The 21,077-nt window shown below is 35.1% G+C and overlaps 1 protein-coding gene across 1 annotated transcript in view; it reads left to right on the top strand.

Annotated features, from left to right (window-relative positions):
* Nucleotides 1-21,077, top strand: part of Bank1 (B cell scaffold protein with ankyrin repeats 1) — a 282,791-nt gene that overhangs the window by 203,717 nt on the left and 57,997 nt on the right. Inside the window, exons 7-9 of the mRNA XM_047567484.1 lie at nt 9,170-9,248; nt 12,510-12,818; nt 16,032-16,343. Coding sequence (XP_047423440.1) covers nt 9,170-9,248; nt 12,510-12,818; nt 16,032-16,343 — 700 coding nt within the window. The remainder of the gene's footprint in view (nt 1-9,169; nt 9,249-12,509; nt 12,819-16,031; nt 16,344-21,077) is intronic.

Here is a 21,077-nt window from a genome sequence, read left to right as displayed (position 1 = left end):
TCCTTACCTCATACAGTTTTGTGGGTGCACCAGAGCTCTGGATGCTGTCATCTCCCATGACCATTGCCTGCCTGAGGTGTAGCACGTTTTCCGAAACTGGTATCTTTAACTCGTTTTTTTGGAAAACAAGTCAGGAGCTCAACTGCACTATATCCCTTCCTCACATTATCATTCCCGAAAGGAAAGTATGTGATGCTTTAAATTCTTCATCCCCATTTAAGTTTTTAAGTATGCACTCACACAGTTCCATGGTAATTCTCCTCACCAGGTTCACCAGCAACTCTGATTAGAAAATTGGATGAACCGTTTTCGGGACTTTGCTTTTTAACACTAGATGAAGCAACTAACATTGTGAACGACTTGAAACCCTCTCTCCCAATTTTCTGATCTATTTCTCTCCAGGTTTTTCCCTTTGCTCCTATACTGTTTCTTCTGTTTCCTCTCTGAATCTAGAATCTAGACCACAGGAAAGTTTGAAGTAACAACATCTAGGAATCAGTCATTAGGTATAGCAATGTAAATTAATGGCAATGTAGTGGGTAAGATCATCCAGGAAGAATACATTCTGGGAGAAAAGAAGAGCAACAAGGATGGAAACCGGGAAAAGCCAATTTACAAAGAGGATTTGGCAGTGCAGATCATAGATTGCATATAAAAAACAAATTTGGCTTGGAAAATTTTTCCAAATTATTTCATTTTTAATATGACACATTGTTTTAATATTATATCAGTATAAGAAAAATGGAAGAAACAGTGGTTATCTACATCATTTTTTACTTGTTCTTTTTAGTTGTATGTGACAGTAGAGTGTATTTTGACATATTTATACAAACATGGAGTACATCTTATTCTAAATAGGATCCCAATCTTGTGGGTGTACATGATGTGGAGATTCACTGTGGTGTATTCATATATGAACATAGGAAAATTATGTCTGATTCATTCCACTGTCTTTGCTATTCCTATCCACCCCCTTCCCTTCATTTCCCTTTGGCTAATACATAGAACTTCTATGCTTCCCTCCCTACTCCTTGTTGTGTGTTAGCATCCACATATCAGAGAGAACATTCAACCTTTGGTTTTTTAATGTTGACATATTTTGCTTAACATAAACGTCTCCAGATTCATCCATTTACTGACAAAAGTCATAAAGTCATTCTTTTTTATGGCTGAGTAATATCCAATATATATATATATACAACATTTTCTTTATCCATTCATCCACTGAAGGGCACCTAAGTTGGTTCCATAGTTTAGCTATTGTGAATTGAGCCGCTATAAACATTGATGTGGCTGAGTCACTGTAGTATGCTGATTTAAGTTCTTTGGGTATAAACCCAGTAGTGGAATAACTGGGTCAAATGGTTTTTCTTACTGCTTTCCAGAGTGGTTGTGCCAAATTTCAGTCCCACCATCAGTGTATGAGTGTACCCTTTTCCCCACATCTTCATTTTAAATGCAGTTAGCTGTTTTTCACTTTAACAATTATAACCTCTTTCTTTAAACAGATTTTAATTTTAACATTTCCATTGTAGTGACAGAAATGGCCAAAGTCAAACCAAATGTGTGACCCAGTAAAGGTGCTGGTACCTCACAGATATAGTCACAGCTATGGTAGATTTTAAAAATAATAATAATTCAAAATTTATTTTATAAAAATATTTAAAAGTGGTTTTAAGGGGAGGCACACAAGCCTGAAGTTAACAGCTGTAATTAGGGCTGCATCATGGGCATAGATTAAGGCCAAGAGCTGTCAGTACCAGGACCAGAGTCTCTGTGAGCAATACTCCAGTGTGTTAGCTGCAGGGTGGCCACATAGGGAGAGGGGAGTGTGAGGTGAGTGCATGTCAGAGCCAGGGGCTGCCAGCTGCGGGAGCCAAACTCCTCAAACCTTCCTGAAGCTAAAGGGTTCAGTTCTTTTTTCCTGAATGTGAGGGACTAGGTCTCAGTTTGTCTGCTGTTTCTTTCTCCCTTTCTGCAAATGAGGGAATGAAACCGTGACTTGTCCCCTTGGCACCACTCCTCCCATTTCACTAAATTGTCCTTGGTGATCTCAATTAGAAAATTAAATTTCCCACCCACTACTCAAGTGGATTTGGGACTCAGGATCTCCCTGGCTATGCTCAGCCACCTTGTAGATGAAGCCTTTCTCTTCTGCAGAAGTCCTTGTATGTGACTGGCACTTTTACCGCCTGAAGGGCAAAATGGGCCTGGTTCCATAACAGGAGCTGGAGATGCTGATCATGCTGACTTGACCAGTACACATTGTATGCAGGTGTTGAAACAGCACGTTTTACCCGAACATCAAGTATAACTAAAACTTAAAAAAGAAAAAGAAAGAAAATTAAATCTCCCATTGTGCAGAATGAGACTTGGTTCACCTGGTCAAAGTGTCTTTTATCACTTTAATGGTTTATAATAATATTCTCTCTGAAAAACAGAGCATATACACTCAGGTTATTCTAATGAAATTTTCACCCGTACTAAGGAAAATGTCCACCTTTTCCCCCTGAATTTAATAGCTCTGCATCTATTTAGTCTTCATTCCTCTCCCAATCATGAAAAATGTTCCTATTCAGCTTTTCTTTCAACTTTCTCATTCCTGCAAGATCAAAGGAAACATTCCTAGGAAGTTCTGTGTCTAGTTTAGACCATATTCCTAGACGGCCCAAGGAAAACCATTGAAAGGCTTAATCAGAGCTAACATTTTACACTCCTACTATGTGCCCTTAAAATTTTATGTTTGAGACTCTTGTTTGCTATTATCAAGGCTTTAGTATCACATTGGTCATTATTATTAGCAATAAGTAAGAAAAATCTCTATTTTCTCATTACTGTATTAGCTCAGATTCTCTAGCCTAGTGCATTCATTGAGAATAATATATAAACTATCACAGGGTCAATTTATTGTTCCTTAAACACATATTTGTCTTATTCTCATTCCACAGGCTGCTATGTGATTTAAAAACTCAAAAATCATTTATAATCAAAACCATGGAGAGTTGGGCAATTACAGTATCTTCAGAGTCTCATAAACTACTTTGAAAATAAACTGCCTCGTGAAGATTGTTATTATTCATTTACTAAAAATCAGAATACCGTGATCAATTTGTACAGGACCAGATGCCACAGCCATGTGGAGCTCTACATAAATGCCTAAGTCAGCAAGAAGTTCTCTTTCTAGTTTATCTTTGAAAATAAATCAATATTTAAATTCATTAAATATGTGCTGGAGAGGTTGTGGGCTGAACTACTACATTAAATATGTTTAATAGGTTTTGTCACTTATACTTGATCTTTCATCTACAGAAGTGGCAATCAATGCATCAAGATAACTTTTTAAACCAACTTCTCCACCCAAAAAAGGAAATGAATAAGACCTTTACCCTAATTGTTTGACCACTTTTCAGTTCTCTATTTCACCTGTAAGAAGTGCATTGTAGTAAAATAAGTAAAATATTATGTTCTAATAATTTTATTTCCCCTTTTTTTCCAATAAAAATATATTTTTGACATTAGAATTATATCTCCTATTTAATTTTATTTTTAAATTTTTTTAACTTTTATTTCCTTATTTTTTTCACCTTTTTTACACTGATAATTTTTTTAAAATTTTCATACATGTATATAGGGTAATAATGTCTATCTCAATCTACCATCTTTCCCATCCCCACCCGCCGCATCCCTCCCCTTTGTACAATCCAAAGTTCCTTCATTCTTCCCTACCCAGCCCCAACTATGGATCAGCTTATCAGAGAAAACATTCAGTCTTTGGTTATTTGGGATTGGCTTATTTCACTTAGCATGATCTTCTCTAGTTCCATCCACATACTTGCAAATGCCATCATTTCATTCTTCTTTAAGGCTGAGTAATAGTCCATCGTGTATATGTACCAGGTTTTCTTTATCCAGTCATCTGTTGAAGAGCATCTAGGTTGGTTCCATAATTTTGCTATCATGAACTGAGCTGCTATAAATGTTGATGTGGCTGTGTCACTGTAGTATGTTGATTTTAAGTCCCTTGGGTATAAACCGAGGAGTGAGATAGCTGGGTCAAAAGGTGGGTCCATTCCAAGTTTTCTAAGGATTCTCCACACTGCTTTCCAGAGTGACTGCACCAATTTGCAACTCCACTGGCAATGTACAATGTGCCTTTTTCCCCACATCCTCACCAACACTTTTTTTTTTATTTTGATTAATTGTACAAATTCATTTGTACACAAATGGAGTACAACTATCTCTGGTTGTACATGAAGTAGAGTCATACCATTTGCATAATCATAAATGTACATAGAGTAATGATATTTATCTCATTCTATTATCATTCCTTCCCCCACCCCCTCCCCACCCCTCATTTCTGTCTACACAATCCATCCTTCTTCCATTCTTCCTTTACCTTCTCCCCTCACCCCCGTTATGTATCATCAACCACTTAGAGAAATCATTCGGCATTTGGTTTTTGGGATTGACTTATTTCACTTAGCATGATGTCTCCAACTCCATCCATTTACCTGCAAATGCCATAATTTTATTCTTCTTTATGGCTGAATAATATTCCATTGTGTTTATATACCACAGTTTCTTTATCCATTCGTCCATTGGAGGGCATCTAGGTCAGTTCCACAATCTAGTTATTGTGAATTAAGCAGCTATGAACATTGATGTGGCTGTATCTCTGTAATATGCTGATTTTAAGTCCTTTGGGTATAGGCCAAGGAGTGGGATAGCTGGTGGTTTCATTCCAAGCTTTCTGAGTAATCTCCATAGCTTTCCAGAGTGGCTGCACTAATTTGCAACCCCACCAGCAATGTATGAGTGTACCTTTTTCCCCACATCCTTGCTGACAATTATTTTTGCTTGTATTCTTGATAATAGCCATTCTAATTGGGGTGAGATGAAATCTTAGGACTGATTTGATTTGCATTTCTCTTATTACTAGAGATGTTGAACATTTTTTATTATATTTTTTGATTGCTTATAGATCCTCTTCTGTGAAGTGTCTGCTCATTTCCTTAGCCGACTTATTGATTGGGTTATTTGTATTCTTGATGTAAAGTTTTTTGAGTTCTTTATAGATTCTGGAGATTAGTGCTCTATCTGAAGTGTGTGTGGCAAAGATTTTCTCCCACTCTATAGGCTCTCTCTTCACATTGTTGATTGTTTCCTTTGCTGAGAAAAATATTTTTTAGTTTGAATCTATCCCAATTATTGATTCCTGCTTTTATTGCATGTGCCTCGGGAGTCATGTTAAGGAAGTCTGGTCCTAAGCTGATATGATGAAGATTGGGACCTCCTTTTTCTTCTATTAGGTGCAGGGTCTCTGGTCTAATTCCATGGTCCCTTGATCCATTTTGAATTGAGTTTTGTGCAGAATGAGAGAAAGGGATTTAGTTTCAATTTGCTGCATAAGGATTTCCAGTTTTACCAGCACCATTTGTTGAACAGGTTATCTTTTCTCCATTGTATGTTTTTGACTCCTTTGTCTAGTATGAGGTAACTGTATTTATGTGGGTTTGTCTCTGTGTCTTCTGTTCTGTACCATTGATCTACTTGTCTCTTTTGGTGCCAATACCATGCCATTTTTGTTACTATTGCTCTGTAGTATAGTTGAAGTTCTGGTATTGTGATGCCACTTGCTTTGTTCTTCCTGTTTAGGATTGCTTTGGTTATTCTAGGTCTCTTATTCTTCCAAATGAATTTCATGCTTGCCTTTCCTATTTCTATGAGGAACATCCTTGGGATTTTAATTGGAATTGCATTGAATCTGTATAGCACTTTTGGTAGTATGGCCATTTTGTCAGTATTAATTCTGCCTATCCAAGAACATGGGAAATCTTTCCATCTTCTAAGGTTTTCTTTAATTTCTTTCTTTAGTGTTCTGTAGTTCTCATTGTAGAGGTCTTTCACCTCTTTTGTTAGATTGATTCCCAAGTATTTTATTTTAGGCTAATTTCTCTTTCAGAGGATTCATCACTTATGCATTAGATTTATGAGTGTTGATTTTATATCCTGCTACTTTACTGAATTCATTTATGAGTTCTAGAAGTTTTCTGGTGGAATTTTTCAGCTCCTCTAAATATGGAATATTCACCGGTAAATGGGATAATTTGAGTTCTTCTTTTCCTATTTGTATCCTTTTAATTTCTTTGGTCTGTCTGATTGCTCTGGCTAGAGTTTCAAGGACAATATTAAATAGAAGTGGTGAAGGAGGGCATCCCTGCCTTGTTCCAGTTAGCGTACTTATAAGAACAGAATATTTAGCATATAGTAGGCCTTCTTAAGTACTTGATAAAAAAAGTTAATAAAGTCATACTCTAGCCCAAGAAAAATAATTCATGCTTGCTTTTGAGTGGATCTATATTTTCTATGATGAAGGAAAATCTAACTTGTGCAGATTATAGTTATTGAGCACTTACTATGGGGTAGGTGAGATTTGTGTTTAGCTTACATTATTGAAATTTAAGTACAATAGACTGATGGCATAGATGTTACCAACCACATTTTGCAGGATAGAATATTGAGGTTTAGAGTTAAGGATATTGCCCAATATCACACAGCTAATAAATTATAAAGTGGTGATGCAATTTGTTCTTTAACTGACTCCAAAGTCCATATTTTGTCCACTATACCACACAATCAATTAAAAAGTGGGCAGATGTCAGATTGCCATGAGACATGTCTTTGAAATCATCATTAGTTTCATTGAAGTTATTAATGCAGCTCTAGATCTAGAATGTTTTTCAAATATGATTAAAAGTATAAGGAACTCAAGAAGAAAGAATTATTATTTAGTATAAATATTGCTAAAGATACTTTTTACTCCTGAGAAAATACTCTGCATATCATGAATTATACAAACTATTAATTGTACATAATAATTATGGAAGTACTCAAATCAGTTAAATGAGGCTGCTTTTTTAAATGTGGAAGCGAGTTCCTTTGATGTGTTCTTGGCTTTGATGAGTTTCCTGTTTGTGAAAATGTCTGGAGCTTTAAGTTATGATACAAAGCTGATTTCATTCATTTTCAACTTCAGGACATATGCCTACCTCCATACAAATGCCACTAATATCACATTACAGTGATTTTAAGCTCATAATGCTCAGTTTGTGAACAATATATAGGAATTTATTATTAATACATAAAATCTATAAAAAACCATTTCTGATATTGTACTAGCAAAAGGTTCCTTTATGTAGTTTTGAAAGTGTTGTGGACTTTTAAAATATATTTTTGACCAATCTTATGAAATATAGTAGTTAGGCAGTTGGAAACAAAGAGTAACTGTATTAAGCAGTGATTTTGAGACCAAATCATACAAATACCACTCAACAGGTCAGTTCCCCTACTAACCCACATGCTTTTATCATGTTATCATCTGGTAGACTCCAATAAGGAGAAAGGATGATTGACATACAAAATGATGCATCAGACTCAATTAAAAAAAAAAAAAACAAAGGATTTTTAAGAATGCACAGGAAATTAGAATTGCATTAGATTTTTTATTTATTTTTTATAGACTGCATTTTGATTCATTGTACACTGCACCCTTTCTCTTTCCCTTTCTTTTCCTCTCATTTTCTCTGATTCATTGTACACAAATGGGGTACATCTTTTCGTTTCTGTGGTTGTGCATGATGTAGATTCATACTCGTGTAGTCATGCATGTACATAGGATAATGAAAACAAAATAAAATAAAACAAAATGAATAAGCTATATTGGGCTCACATAAGCCAAAGTAGATAATAAATCAAACTGATGAAGTCAGTATTCAGGTCTTATACCTTTGCATACCAAGGCTATTATAAACTTACAAATGCATCAATATGAATACTTTTAATATAAAGAAAATGACCTAATCTTTTCAATCAATTTTATTAAGAATAAAAACATGATAATCACAAAGAGTTCATGTAACAAAATGTGACCTATGTTAAATGCATCCAAGTCCCATCCCTTTCTTAGATCCTTTTGCACAAATAGAATTGTCATTGGTGTTACTTAGCTCTCTTTGTGAGCACCTTTATGCTCCATAACTGTGGATTATGACTTCTTAAGATATTGTAAACAAAGACCAGCAATTCCAGATAATACAGGTTTCTGTACTTTCTCAGTAAGTTTGCCTTCTAAATATAGTGGAACTAGGATGAGAGGGAAGCATGTAGTACTTGGGATTAAAATGGAGAGAACTATGCTGTATGTATTTATGAATGTGTCAAAATGAACCCCATTGTGTATAACTATAATGCACTAAAAAGTTAAAAAATTAAAAAATAAATATGAAGAATAAACAACTTTATAATGAATATCATTATCTTTTGCTGTATTAAAATGCTTGATGCAATTAAGAATTGTTTTTTTATGCTGAGCATGGTGGCACGTACCTGTAATCCCATCAACTGGGAAGGCTGAGATAGAAGGATTGTAAGTTTGAGGCCAACCTCTGCAACTTAGTGAGACCCAATCTAAAAATAAAAAATAAAAAAGGACTTGGGTGAGCTGGGGCTATATCTCAGTGATTGGAGTGCTTTCCTTGCACATGTGAGGCACTGGGTTTGATCCTCAGCACCACATAAAAATAAAATAAATAAAATAAAGATATGGTGTCCATCTACAACTAAAAATTTAAAAAAGAGGGGGCTGGAGGTGTATCTCAGTGGTAACGTACCCCTATTTTCAATGTTCAATCCACAATACCACCTAAAAATAAAAAGAGAAAGGAAGAAAGAAAGAGAAAAGAAAAGATAAAAAAAAGTAAAAGATACAGAAAGGCTAAAAGGAAGAAATTGAAAGAAATTTTTAAGAGAAATACTTTTGTTAAATTTTAGTCAGAATGTTTTTATTTTATCTAAATGTCATGATTATTGCTTTCCTTAAAGTCTTAAAATAGTCGCAATAAGCTGCACTTTTAAATGAACTTATTCTTTGGTATAATTGTTCTATTTTCTCACTTGAATTCTAGTGTCATATGTCATTGAGCACTTCCATGCTCCATAATTGTAGATGCTATGTCTCCTTCACAGAGTCTAAACAGAGACCAGACCAATATTTGTAATATAATATTCAAGTCATTTAATAAAAACCTAAAAACACTTCTGTATCTCACCAGGTACCAAATGAAGACTAAGATTAATGCACATTATTAAAATTTACATTCATTTTTTTCAGGTCCAAGAAATTAGCAGAAATAATGATCAAGAATATTACTATGAAGAGGATATTATCCCATTTTCTCCATATTCTACCTGTAAGTTTCCTTATGTGTTATGTATACATGTAACTTTAATATTATGGTATATATACTGAAAATGTAAGGCTGAAGAAAATTCAGAAAGGTATTTAATTAACAGAATGACTTTTACTTTATAATATGATAGAAATGCCACTACATTTGCTAATGTGGATACATTTAATAAGTTCAAGGTTTAATAATCACATACTACTGATTTTCCTACCTAGGAAAAAAAAATACACAAGTCACACTGGTATACATTTTTTTTTTTCTATTTAACAACTGTGTTTTTTCAAGTGTTTTTTTGTTCCCAAAACACAACCACGTGTTTTGCAGATCTTATTTTTCTCAGCTATGAAATGAGAACTTTGGGGGACCTGGACACTTTCTAAGGTCCTCCCTGAGGTAACACATGTAATTCTGTGTTCTAATATCTGAAGACAAATTCAGGGTGTTCCTGCATTTTAGGCATGGTTTCATTAGTACACCATGACTTGTTAACGTCTGCATCTTCATCAGCATTTCTCGTCAGCATCAACATCCAAAACTTTTGAAAACCCTGATACCTACCACTTCCAAGCATCTGTACTTGCTGATTTCCCTATTTCGACAAGTGGAAATGCCATGTCGCCATTGTTCGTGCCAGGTCAAAATCCTGGAAGCTACCCTTGTCTTTTCTACTTTCTCTCTTACCCCATATCCAGTCTACCATATAATACTGTTGACTCCACCTTCAAAATACTGTAGCACTGAATCTTTTCCCACCATTTTCATTGCCGTTTGTCCTAGTTCACACTGTCAGTAATTCTTCCTTGGATTGTGCAGTGATTCCCGGTGGAGGGATATTGATGTCTCCTACTTTGCCAGTGAATGAAGATTTTTCACATTGTCATGACTTGGAAATGGAGGGTTACTACTGCTTTTAGTGAGTAGAGACATTCAAAAATGCTACTAAATATCCTACAATGTACCAGACATCCACTTCCATCACTGGGTTATCCAGTCCAACACATCAATAGTGTGTGACTATTAAGAGACCCTGAAGCAATTTCCACATTTTTCACTTCTCATACTTCTGGTTTCATGAAGGAACTAACCACTTTTCTGCCCCATATCATCCCAAACCTCCCCATTTTACCTATAATACTTCTTATCGCCTATAGGGTCCTAGATAACCTTTTGAAACTCTCTGATGGCTCTCTTTCTTACTCATGGCCAGTGACATACATCTCACACATCAAGCACACTTCTGCCTCAGGGCATTCTGCAATTTCATACTCTTCTCCCATGTGTCCCCTCAACTCACTCATCCTTCCTCCTTCAAATCATCACTCCCATGTTCTGCCTTTACTCTTCATTTCTCTGTTCCTATTATTTTTCCTCTTTGTACTTAACATTAAATTGGCAAAATCGGTAAATGCCTTCCAATATTATTGCAGAATACACATACACAAATGCTAAATATTAAGAAATTAATGCACCAAGTTTAAGGTTATGTATTTTATAATTTTTATGATAGTGAAGGTGATCATAAATACTAACATTGATACTGACCATGTATTTACTGTCCTAGTTAATCCTCAGAATAGCCTATAATAAGAAAACATATAATTTCAGTCCTAAAGAGAAAAACCTCATTTCTACAGTTTGGAACCAGAAACACTTTCATATATGAAACTGTGTGAGTCAGCAGATTTCCATTGGCACCTCCATTGCTATGGAGCCTGTTAAAACCCACTGGTGCGCTAAATCCAGCTTTCCAGGGCTGGAGTCCAGGTTTGTGCATATTTGACAAGCACATGGGAGGCTCTATTGCTTAGTCAGTGTCAAAAAACACTGAATACACAAACAAAACTGCAGCCCCGAGCCATTTGCTACAGCATGAATGTAATTCTAAGTTGATGACTGATTTGCACATACAGAAAGAGTGAAGTACCTTTGCTGACCTGAGTAATATTTTTTTTTTTTTTCCGGTCATTGTATCATCTACTCCATCAACATTTCCAGAAACTACTTTATTTCAGGCTGGTGTTTTGGTGTTAGGAGTAGAAAGATTAATGAGATCTGTGCAGGTCAATCATTGGAAAATGTCTCTCTCTGCTCTGAACCAGGATCCTGATTCACTTCTAACACTGGAAGCTGTATTTTCTTCTTTCTCAAATGAAATAAAAGAAAAATGAAAATTCATGTAGTAATAGGGGGTAACATTATGGATATGGTTTTTCCTTGACCATTTTTTCTTACTAAGCTAAAAAAATGTATACAGTGTAACTTTATTTAAAAGTTATTTTTCTCTACACTCCGCTGACTTTTTTAGTTATATTTTAGTTTAGCAATCCTTTAAAACAATTACTTACATTGAAAATAATGACAACTCAAATGTTCAAAATCTGTTACAGAGGCTCCAAAGTTATTTGGAAGTTCCAAAAGCCTATCTTAAAATTTTTTGAGTCTTTTATTTAGATATTTTATAAGAAAATTTAGTAAAAAAAATTTGTTTAATATTTAAAGTTAGTACATTATAATATTTTTCTGTGTTCTTCCTGAGTGGTTAAAGAACATTTATTATGTATCATATGCAAACAAATGATGGCATGGTTCCTGGAGTAAAGGGAATATAACTGGATCATTGGGTTAAATTTCAAGATAGAATGCATTTTATAGGCAAGGGAACCAAGCCTCAGAAAGATGTGCCTACTATGAGTGATTTGGATGCCTTCTTCATCAAAAAATGTTAACATTTCCCTAAGCAAAATTTTCAAAAATCAATATAGTTATGTAATAAGTTATAAAAGTCATTATAGAGTTTATAATAAAAATTAATATATAATAAATGTATTAAAGTAATAAATAAGTATCACAGATTCATTCATATTCATTATTTACAAGCAAGTCCTCTTTCTATACCTTTCCATCTCTTATTTCTTATTTCATTAGGTCAATTACATTGTTTTCTAATAAAAATTCATAATACTATTAAATACATGAATCTATTCAACAATAACTCTAGAGAATCAGAATGTCATTGTATACAGGAGTATATCAGGTACTGATGTAACAAGATATAATGGAGCTTTGACCCTTCATTGAGCAAATACTTTTAAATCCCAGAAATGACTGCTCAGTAATAGTTATGCAGTTGAAGACTTTCCACTGTATTGGGTCATAAAAGTTTTATTAGCAATACTACTACTTCTCTACAAATTTACAAAATATGAAATGCCTCCAGATGGTCCATTTTAATAAAATTATACAATCTCTCTGCATCATAAATAGCCTCGCAGTACCCAGCATTGCATCATGAAAGCAGGAAGACCCACAGGCAGAGTGCAGATGGTATTGAGGCAACCAAAGGAGCAAGGGAGGAAGAGGAGCCTGAATCACACACTCAGGAGAGGCATAGCCCCTCAGAGTTTGGCAGTGGAAGTCCTGAGGACCAGTATGATGACTTGTATGTGTTCATTCCTGGAACTGACCCAGAAAGTGATTCACAAGAGCCACCCATGTGCTGCAGACCACCTCTCCCACCACCACGACCTGCATCTACTGCCTTCCAACTGGAAAAACCACACTTCACATTACAAAGTAAGTTTAAAGTTCAAAGAAAAGAAATGCTTTTGACAGGTTTGCAGAGCATTAGTGCAGTGGTGAACCTATGCAGAGAAGATCAACTTTTGAAACCTTCTGAAATTTTTCTTCCTGTTCTTTAACAACTAGGGCCCAGGCGGTGAAGCAAGAGATACCTGCCACCATTCTTTCCTCCCTCCTTCCATTCCTTCCTTCCTCCCTGCTGCCTCCCTTCATTCTTTTCTTTTTTCTGGAACAAAATCTTATTACAAAGCTTTAAGAGAGCAAAGCAATAAAACTTGGAAGGAGTCTGTAGTTCAGCACATAAAGCGAACCTCAAGTATCCTGTGGAAAAGCAAATGACAACATTGCTTTTAAAAAATACTCTTAGTCTTCTGGCAAGAGGGAAAAGCTAATGTTTTACAGATGATTTACAGATGACTTGCAAATGATCTTAGGCATCACTCACTTTGTAGCTGTGGGAGAATGAAGTGGTAAGGAGTTTATTGCACATCACCTTCAGACCTGAAGTCGACGAATACCATACATATTGCCAAAGTAGAACTGCAAGACGGCTGTCATGGCCTTTGTTCCCAGAGGCAAAAATTAGAGTGTGTAAGGTGGGGGTGTGGAGTATGCTCTCCAAGCCTTATAGCGAGCACAAAGAAGAGCTTTCCACATTGGACTTTTCTGCCTCCAGTGTTCCAACACTGAAAAATTCCAGCTCCAGGTGCTCTCCTACAGTCACTAAACATATCCCAATAAAACTCAACATTGTTTTGTTTACTTTCCAAATTCATGAAGTATTCATACAAAGAAAGTTTAATAATGAAGATTTTAAAATTCCTATTAAGACACTATATTTCTCACTACACTTATTTGTTGTGCCCTAAAAAGCTCTTAAGTACATTAACACTATCTCAAAAAGAGAATTTTGAAACCATGAAATTTAGCATTAGTGTCCTTGAAGGCTCTGCTGGTGAAGACTCTAGTTTGTCAACATTCTAAGGTTAAGTACTACATTTAGAGATGCAAAATTTTGCTCAATGGGAAGTACCAAAGTCTAATTGGAGCTCCTTAATTCAGTTACTCATTCAGCAGGCATTTCTTCTTACCTATGTGTGCCAAGCCCTTATAGTCCCTTCATTGACCTGTATCAATGAAGTAAGTTATGATAATCTGTAGGTAAAGCAAACATAGATTGGTAATTCACTGACAACAAAATCCTGGCATGTTTTGATCACTTTTAATATTTGAATAATTTTATGTAATTATTAAACTTTATTTTTAAGAAGACAAGCTCAAGTCTCTTGCAGGAGCTAATATTAAATCACATTTTTCCTAATGTAAATTTCCATATATGATATGGATAGGAGTTATAAAATCACTCTACCCCAAGTGCTTACCAGATACCTAGGACCAAAAAAAGTAATGTTGGCAAATATATATCCTGAAAACTACCAAATATAAAAAGTGAAATAAAACAAAAACTCACTGTTTTTATTTAAAAACCCTATTTTTACATTTTATGTCTGGTGGTGTTTTTCAACTTGTCTTTTTATAGGGTAGATATTGGAAGAAAATGGAAAATGAAAGCCAATATTTTTCCTTAAAATTCCTTAATTTAGTTATTTTACAGGTAGGCCTGCAAATTTCCACTTATTTTTTGCCAGAGACTTGGTATGGGTTCTTTCACTTTAACTAGTGATAACTTCAGGAATTGCTTAGGAGTAAATTTCATCTGCCTTCAGTTACTGCAAAAAGAGATCAGTTCATCAATGCCCTAGGCATGAAATTCCTCAGTATGGATTTGTGGACATATTTTTTGGAGAAACTATTAAAATATAATATTATGTAACACTTTTCAGTTCATAAATAACATATGATCTTTATCATCACAATAATCCCAGAAAGTAACTATCAGCATGATCCCTTTTTTACTCAGACTCAAGACCATAGAGCCTGTGATTAGAATGTGTCAATTACTTCCATGAAGAGGTTTACTGGACTTTTAAGATTCTTCTATTTTCTTCTCTTTTTTTCTTCTGACCCCAATTATTTCAAAAGTTGGAATTATAGAAGTGATGAATTTTAATTATTTGTTAGTGCACAACCAGAATTGAGTGGAACCTGAGTGACCCTTTAATAGGAATTATAATCTGATACTTTGGAAAATAAAAAGTAAAATGCATTACTTCTACTGCAAGCCTAACTTTAAAAAGTTGGGAAGAGCAGTGGGTGGGGAAACAAAGAGAGTTAACAGCTCAGGAAATAGGTTCATAAAAGTAAGATGGCTGACACATTTTTCTAAAAATGAAGCACTATAAAAGTGTTTCCCACACACTTCATCAGGGTTCACCTGTGATGCTGTCAATAAAACAGAAGTCATGAAGTCAAACCATATTATTCACAGAGGAAAAGGCAAGTTACAATGATTTTAAAGTCAGTGCAAATCATATAGGTAATTAATACTTCTGGGGTTTAACTAATTGGAGTAGTGACATTTAAGACTCCTATGTGAGATTACTTGGTCACTCCTCACAAACCTACCCAAAATAACTGCTTCTTGTAATAAGAGTGTTTTCTTCTACTCTACTGATTCTGTTTCCCCTTAGACTCTAAGTTTTTCCACTAATATCTGGAGCCATGGAATTCTGACATTTCTACTTTTATTCTTTTTATATGAATTAATACTCATATGAAAGTCATCGGTTGTCAGTCCTTTCATACCTTGAACCCTATTTTTGGAGTTCATTATCTAAATGGTTTATAAAAATCGAGACTTGCATTTCTGAAGGTCAGTTTTGACATAGCCAGAAACCAACTAGGAGGAAACTAAGTAGTGATACCTTTGCCTATTCTCTTCCATCATTTCCAGAGAAAATGAATTCTAGGCAAAATATTCAGAGCAAGTAAAGGGTCCCCGAGTGGGGCAGTGGCGGGTGGATAACATGGTAAAAAATTATGTTTTCAAAAAATCCATGTCTTAAGCAAAGTGTTTTTCTTAACAAAATTAGCAGCTACAAACTTCAGAAAGTTCTATTCATAAATTACACCGTTCATTTTTCTTTTGTAATTTATTTACAATTATTTTTCTGGAGACAGGACCTCTTCCCCTATGCTGATTCCTTTGGCATTTGATTAAGCTACTTTGGGAAACCCAAGTGTGTCAGATTGACACCAATAACACTGCATAGAACAGAAGAGTAAACAGTCTAAATATTTCATAAGCAGGAAGAGTGGTGGAAGGTCACGTGGAAAGGAGTCAAAACTGGAGTTATCCCAGCGCCAGACAGAAAAAGAGAGATGAATCCAAAGAAGAAGAAGAAAAGAAAGAAGATGAAAAGAAACAGGAGGAGGAGGAGGAAGACCCATACACTTTTACTGAGATTGATGACAATGAATATGACCTGATACTGGCCAATATGAGTGTAAAGAAGAAAACCGGAAGTCGATCCTTCATTATAAACAGACCTCCTGCCCCCACACCCCGACCCACAAATATCCCTCCGAAGGAGGAAGCAACACCTTACATAGCTCAAGGTAATGTTTTGTTTTTGTTTTTGAATGTATGAATTTTTTTTCCTTTTGCACATGAGAGGGAGGCACAAAGTGGTGTGATTAGTGCTCTAAAATTACTCCAAAAAATTGAAAATATCTTTTCAAGTCCAGGTAAGTTATATGGAGTCATTTTTTTTTTAATTTAGAAAAATAATGAATAAAGAAAATAAAAATTATGGTGTGAGTTCTGTTTTCTAATTCTTCATTAAGATGGATAATTTTGACAAACTATCCCAAGCACATGAAACAATAGAATATATAGATTAATTCTATTTGAGCCTTTTTTCATAATTCTACAAGATGGAAGCTGAACTCCTACAGATAACATGTAACACAGGAATATTTCAATAAATACCACAGATCCACCTAAGAGAAACTCAATTAGTTGTCTGTGCTTAATATTTTCAAAAGAAATCATTCTATTTTTTAAGCAGAATGTATTGAGAGATTTGTATAAGAAAACATAGCAAGTACCCATGAAGTTATTTACCATTGCACAATGTACTTATTTAATAGAGATCTGCTAGTGATAATGATCATAAAAACTGTAACAATTTTTGAAATTAATAAGTGTTTCAGCAAAACCAAAATGTTACTTGGAACAATTATCTAGATGATGAAGACAAGTAATAAGATTTAACTAGAAATTCTCAGGTTGTCTATCACAGCAATCCCAGGATGTCACTATCTCTTTGACAAAGTTGCTAAATCCCAACAAATATATGTGAAACAGAGAAAATAGACCAGACTTGTTATGAGAACTGAGTTATATTTTCAATTTTTTTTCATACCAGAGATTGAACTCAGTACTCAACCACTGAGCCACATCTTCAGCCCTATTTTGTGTTTTATTTAGAAACAGGGTCTCACTGAGTTGATTAGCACCTCATCGTTGCTGAGGCTGACTTTAAACTCGAGAACCTGCCGCCTCAGCCTTCCAAGCTGCTGGGATTACAGGTGTGCTCTACCTTGCCTAGTTTGAAGAATTGCGTTATCCTGTGCACTCAGTCCTCAGGAAGTTGCCCAGGACCATGACTCCAGTTCGTCTTGTTCTCCTTCTTAGGCTTTGCCTTCCCCTCCCTCATTGGCAATCATATTCTTGTTTTCTAAGATCTCTTTCTGGTTCTCTGTTTGTTCTTTTTTATATGATTTTTTTTTTTAATTTTGGAGGTGTGAGAGGGAGAGAAGTATAATTTACTATCTTTGTTTCTGCTTTTGTTTCATTTGTTAGGGGTTTTTAATTTTTTTTAAGATTTTTATTTTTCTTCTACTCTCATATCATCTCCATTGTCTTTATTTGCTGTTCCCTTATTCTGTCTGTAATATTTCACACTTCCATCAAATATGGCTATTCTTAACTATGCTTTCATGATTAAGAAGGAAGCTCTAAAATCCTGAATGAAGCTATGTAATTGCTAACTGCATTGTGGAATGATAGGGAGGTAACCAGCTTTTTATATTGAATAATCCCAAAATGTAAATTTATATAGCTCTGTTTCCCTGTTTTTTCAATTTTTCTAGAATAAAATCCAACTAACTCGGGTCTGAAATTATACATCTTGTTGCCAGCACAGAGATTAGAATGCACAAAGAAGACTGGAAATTTCCCCCAGAATGAACAATTTGATTTGTTCTATTTCCAGTTCGGTGTGTAACTCTTGTCATTCATAGTGCCTTATGTCCCACATGCCACTGTCACCAGAAGATATCTGGAATTTCTGGAGGCAGGATCTTTTTTGACTCAGGTCAAGTGGCGTACTTGACATATGTGAAGGAAAAGAATTTCCGCACACACCAGTCAGAGACAAAGACAGAACTTTATTTAGGAGAGCAGAGACACATTTGAGGGGGAGTATGGGCTATCTAGAGAGTGAGACAGTTTGGGGGTAAAGCATGGAATATGTGTTCAAGGGATGCAGGCCAACTCAAGAGTGAGAGGTAACAATACCTTGCTCTGGGGTGTTCGTTGGTTTCTATAGAAGGGCAGTAGCTAGGAGATGCACTATAGAGGTGAAGTCAGGGCAGAGTTCTATAATTTTGCTTTTATTTTAGGGCTTGCACATTGCCCTATCATGTTACTTTTTGTTGGCAAGGGCACAAGCTGGTTTGCTCATGAGTTGCTTGCCTCGTATTTCAACAGCCCTTGAGTGATTTCCTGCATTCCAAAGGTTTGTAGGCACTTCTCTTTAAGACTCAGTATATTCGTATATTCTTGATTCTTTTTTTTTTTTTTTTTTTTTTTAGTATTCCCAAATTCCTTCTTCACCACTACTGCTGTTCAGTTTCTGTAAGGATTAGAGAAGGATTGAGTCTATGACTGCTTTAGACTTTCAACCAATACCCACATTAAATAAGTGAATTAGAATGGTTTTCCTCCATGCTCATTTATTTATTGATTACATAAAGATTTATTGAGTAACTAATTATAAAGTCTTTCTATATATTAATTATGGAAATTCTTTGCATGGCAGTGATACAAGTTGTCCTGTGGGTACTTGCCTAGGAGATCACTTCATCAGTTCATTTTTTTCTTGATGTTCTTTGTATTCCACACAATAACTGTCTCTACCACATCTTTCCTTTTTCTTTTATTCCCATAGCTCAGATAGATCTATTAAATAGAATTGCCACCATTTCCCAGAAAGTCATCCATTCAATTAGGAGAACGTTGATTTGCCTCATTTCTTGCCAGAGGACAGAAGCGGTAGCAGAATTTTGGCACACCCCCGTATAACATAGCCAAAAGAGAAGGATGTGGAATAGGGAATGGAAGAATAACTCAGGATACAGAATCCCAATTTACCTTTTCAGAACCTCAAGAAGGTACTGGCAAAGAGCCTAGGCAAAGGAAAACCAGAAATACAGAAGGAAACCATGTTGACTTTGCAGAAAGACCTATGTTCAGATACAGCTGACACTACCTAAGCAAACAGCTTCATATCCAAGATTTGAATTCTTCAAAGATAAATTGGGGTAAAAAGAATAATATATATTTACTTCATGGATTTATAATCTTTAAATAAGGTAAAATTAGCAAATACACAGCACAATGCTTGATATATAGTATATACTCAACATTATAATTTAAACAAGTCTTGTTTGTCTTTACTCAATTTCTGGGTGAAGGATGACTTTAATAAACTAATTTTAGTACAGAAAAAGTTTATCCATGTTTCTTGAATTCTGGTGGAGTCAGAAGTTAAGGAAAGTAGATATTGGAACTGGAGTGAGTAGGGGAAAGAAACCCTGGCCTCTGATAGGATAAACTGACTTAGTCTACTCCTTATAATTGCTGTTGGGCAACTTTGGTGATAAGTTTCTAATTCATGCAACAATCCTTCGTGGTTGGCATTAATAATCTCATTTTTAAAGGTAAGGGAACTGACACACAGTGAGTTTGAAAGTCTTGACCAAATAAAAAACCAGAAAAAGGTGAATTTTGAAGCCAGATCAGTCTGCCATTCATGCCTGTACACATGTCACCACAAATTCCCTTCAGTGATATATCTATTTCTGGATTATTTATTAATATTTATTTCTTCCTTAAGACTAACCAATAAGACTTATAAAGGAAGAGACCAACCTTATCTGATTTTGTGCACCATTATAATCCTGGGGCCAAGATAAGTACTGAATTCAAAGTACAAAATATGAATATATGATAAATTTTAACAGAATGAATCAGTGATAGAAGTGAAAAGATCCCTATCAGTATAGCTAAAAGACACCATTAACACTCTGTAAGATGATTTGAAGAATACATCAACTTACTAATTCCTAAGTGTCTCCTGTTCTAAAACACCTAATATTTGAAGCACTGTTGATGTGAATGGAATAGCCCATGCAGAATGGGACAAAGCGGGATGTTCACATATTCTAATTGCTATGAAGCTTCATGTGTGAAAGAAGCTCTATTTCTACCATCATCACCATGCCCTACCCCAGAGCATAATTTATTAATACACAACTGAACCCATATTGTTTCATTTTATCCAAAGATATGTTTCTGATTTTTTATCTTATTGTTGTCATACTAAGTCTAACCTTATATTAGCAACCACAACAAGAATAACTTATTTTTCTCAAAAGGTTTTTGAAGTCTGCCTTTTTCCAGATATGGTATTCTCTCCACCTTTTTCTACCTGTTATTGGAAAGATCTGGTTCATTAAATGGCAAGAATATAGAAGTATTAACATGAATTTACAATCTAGTGACAGAATTCTTGATTTAAGGCAAATCAAGGAAAGAAAATGAGCACTTGGCATGGAGTAGATAGATTGATAGTACAACTTTATAAATCATGCAAAGTGATGAATGCCTATTGGGGAAAATTTTTAAATATCAATGGACAATTTTCCATTTCTCCCTCACACAATTAATAGGGCAAAAATCCTTCTTCAGAGTCCATGTGGTTGATTTGGGGTAGAATATAATTTGCTTTCAATTTTCAGTTACTGCTGCATTACCCTTGGCATTTAGCAGTGCAACAAAGTTGTATATGACCTTTGTGAGAGCTACTCAGCTACGGGGACCCCAAAATGTCAAGCACAACTCAGTTGCTCTCAGAAAATTTCCACTTGCAATTCACTTGTACTTCAAAGTGATCACATAAAATGCAATTGAAATGCAAAAAGAAAAAATAAATAAAAGACCTTGTAGAAACTCTTGGGAAAATTAATCCATATCATTGTAAATGTGACAGAAAAGAATGATTT

Source organism: Sciurus carolinensis, chromosome 10 (assembly GCF_902686445.1).
Source record: "Sciurus carolinensis chromosome 10, mSciCar1.2, whole genome shotgun sequence".
Taxonomy (NCBI): Eukaryota; Metazoa; Chordata; class Mammalia; order Rodentia; family Sciuridae; genus Sciurus; species Sciurus carolinensis.
Note: the sequence above shows the minus strand (reverse complement) of the source record. Positions and strands in the feature narration are given on the sequence as shown.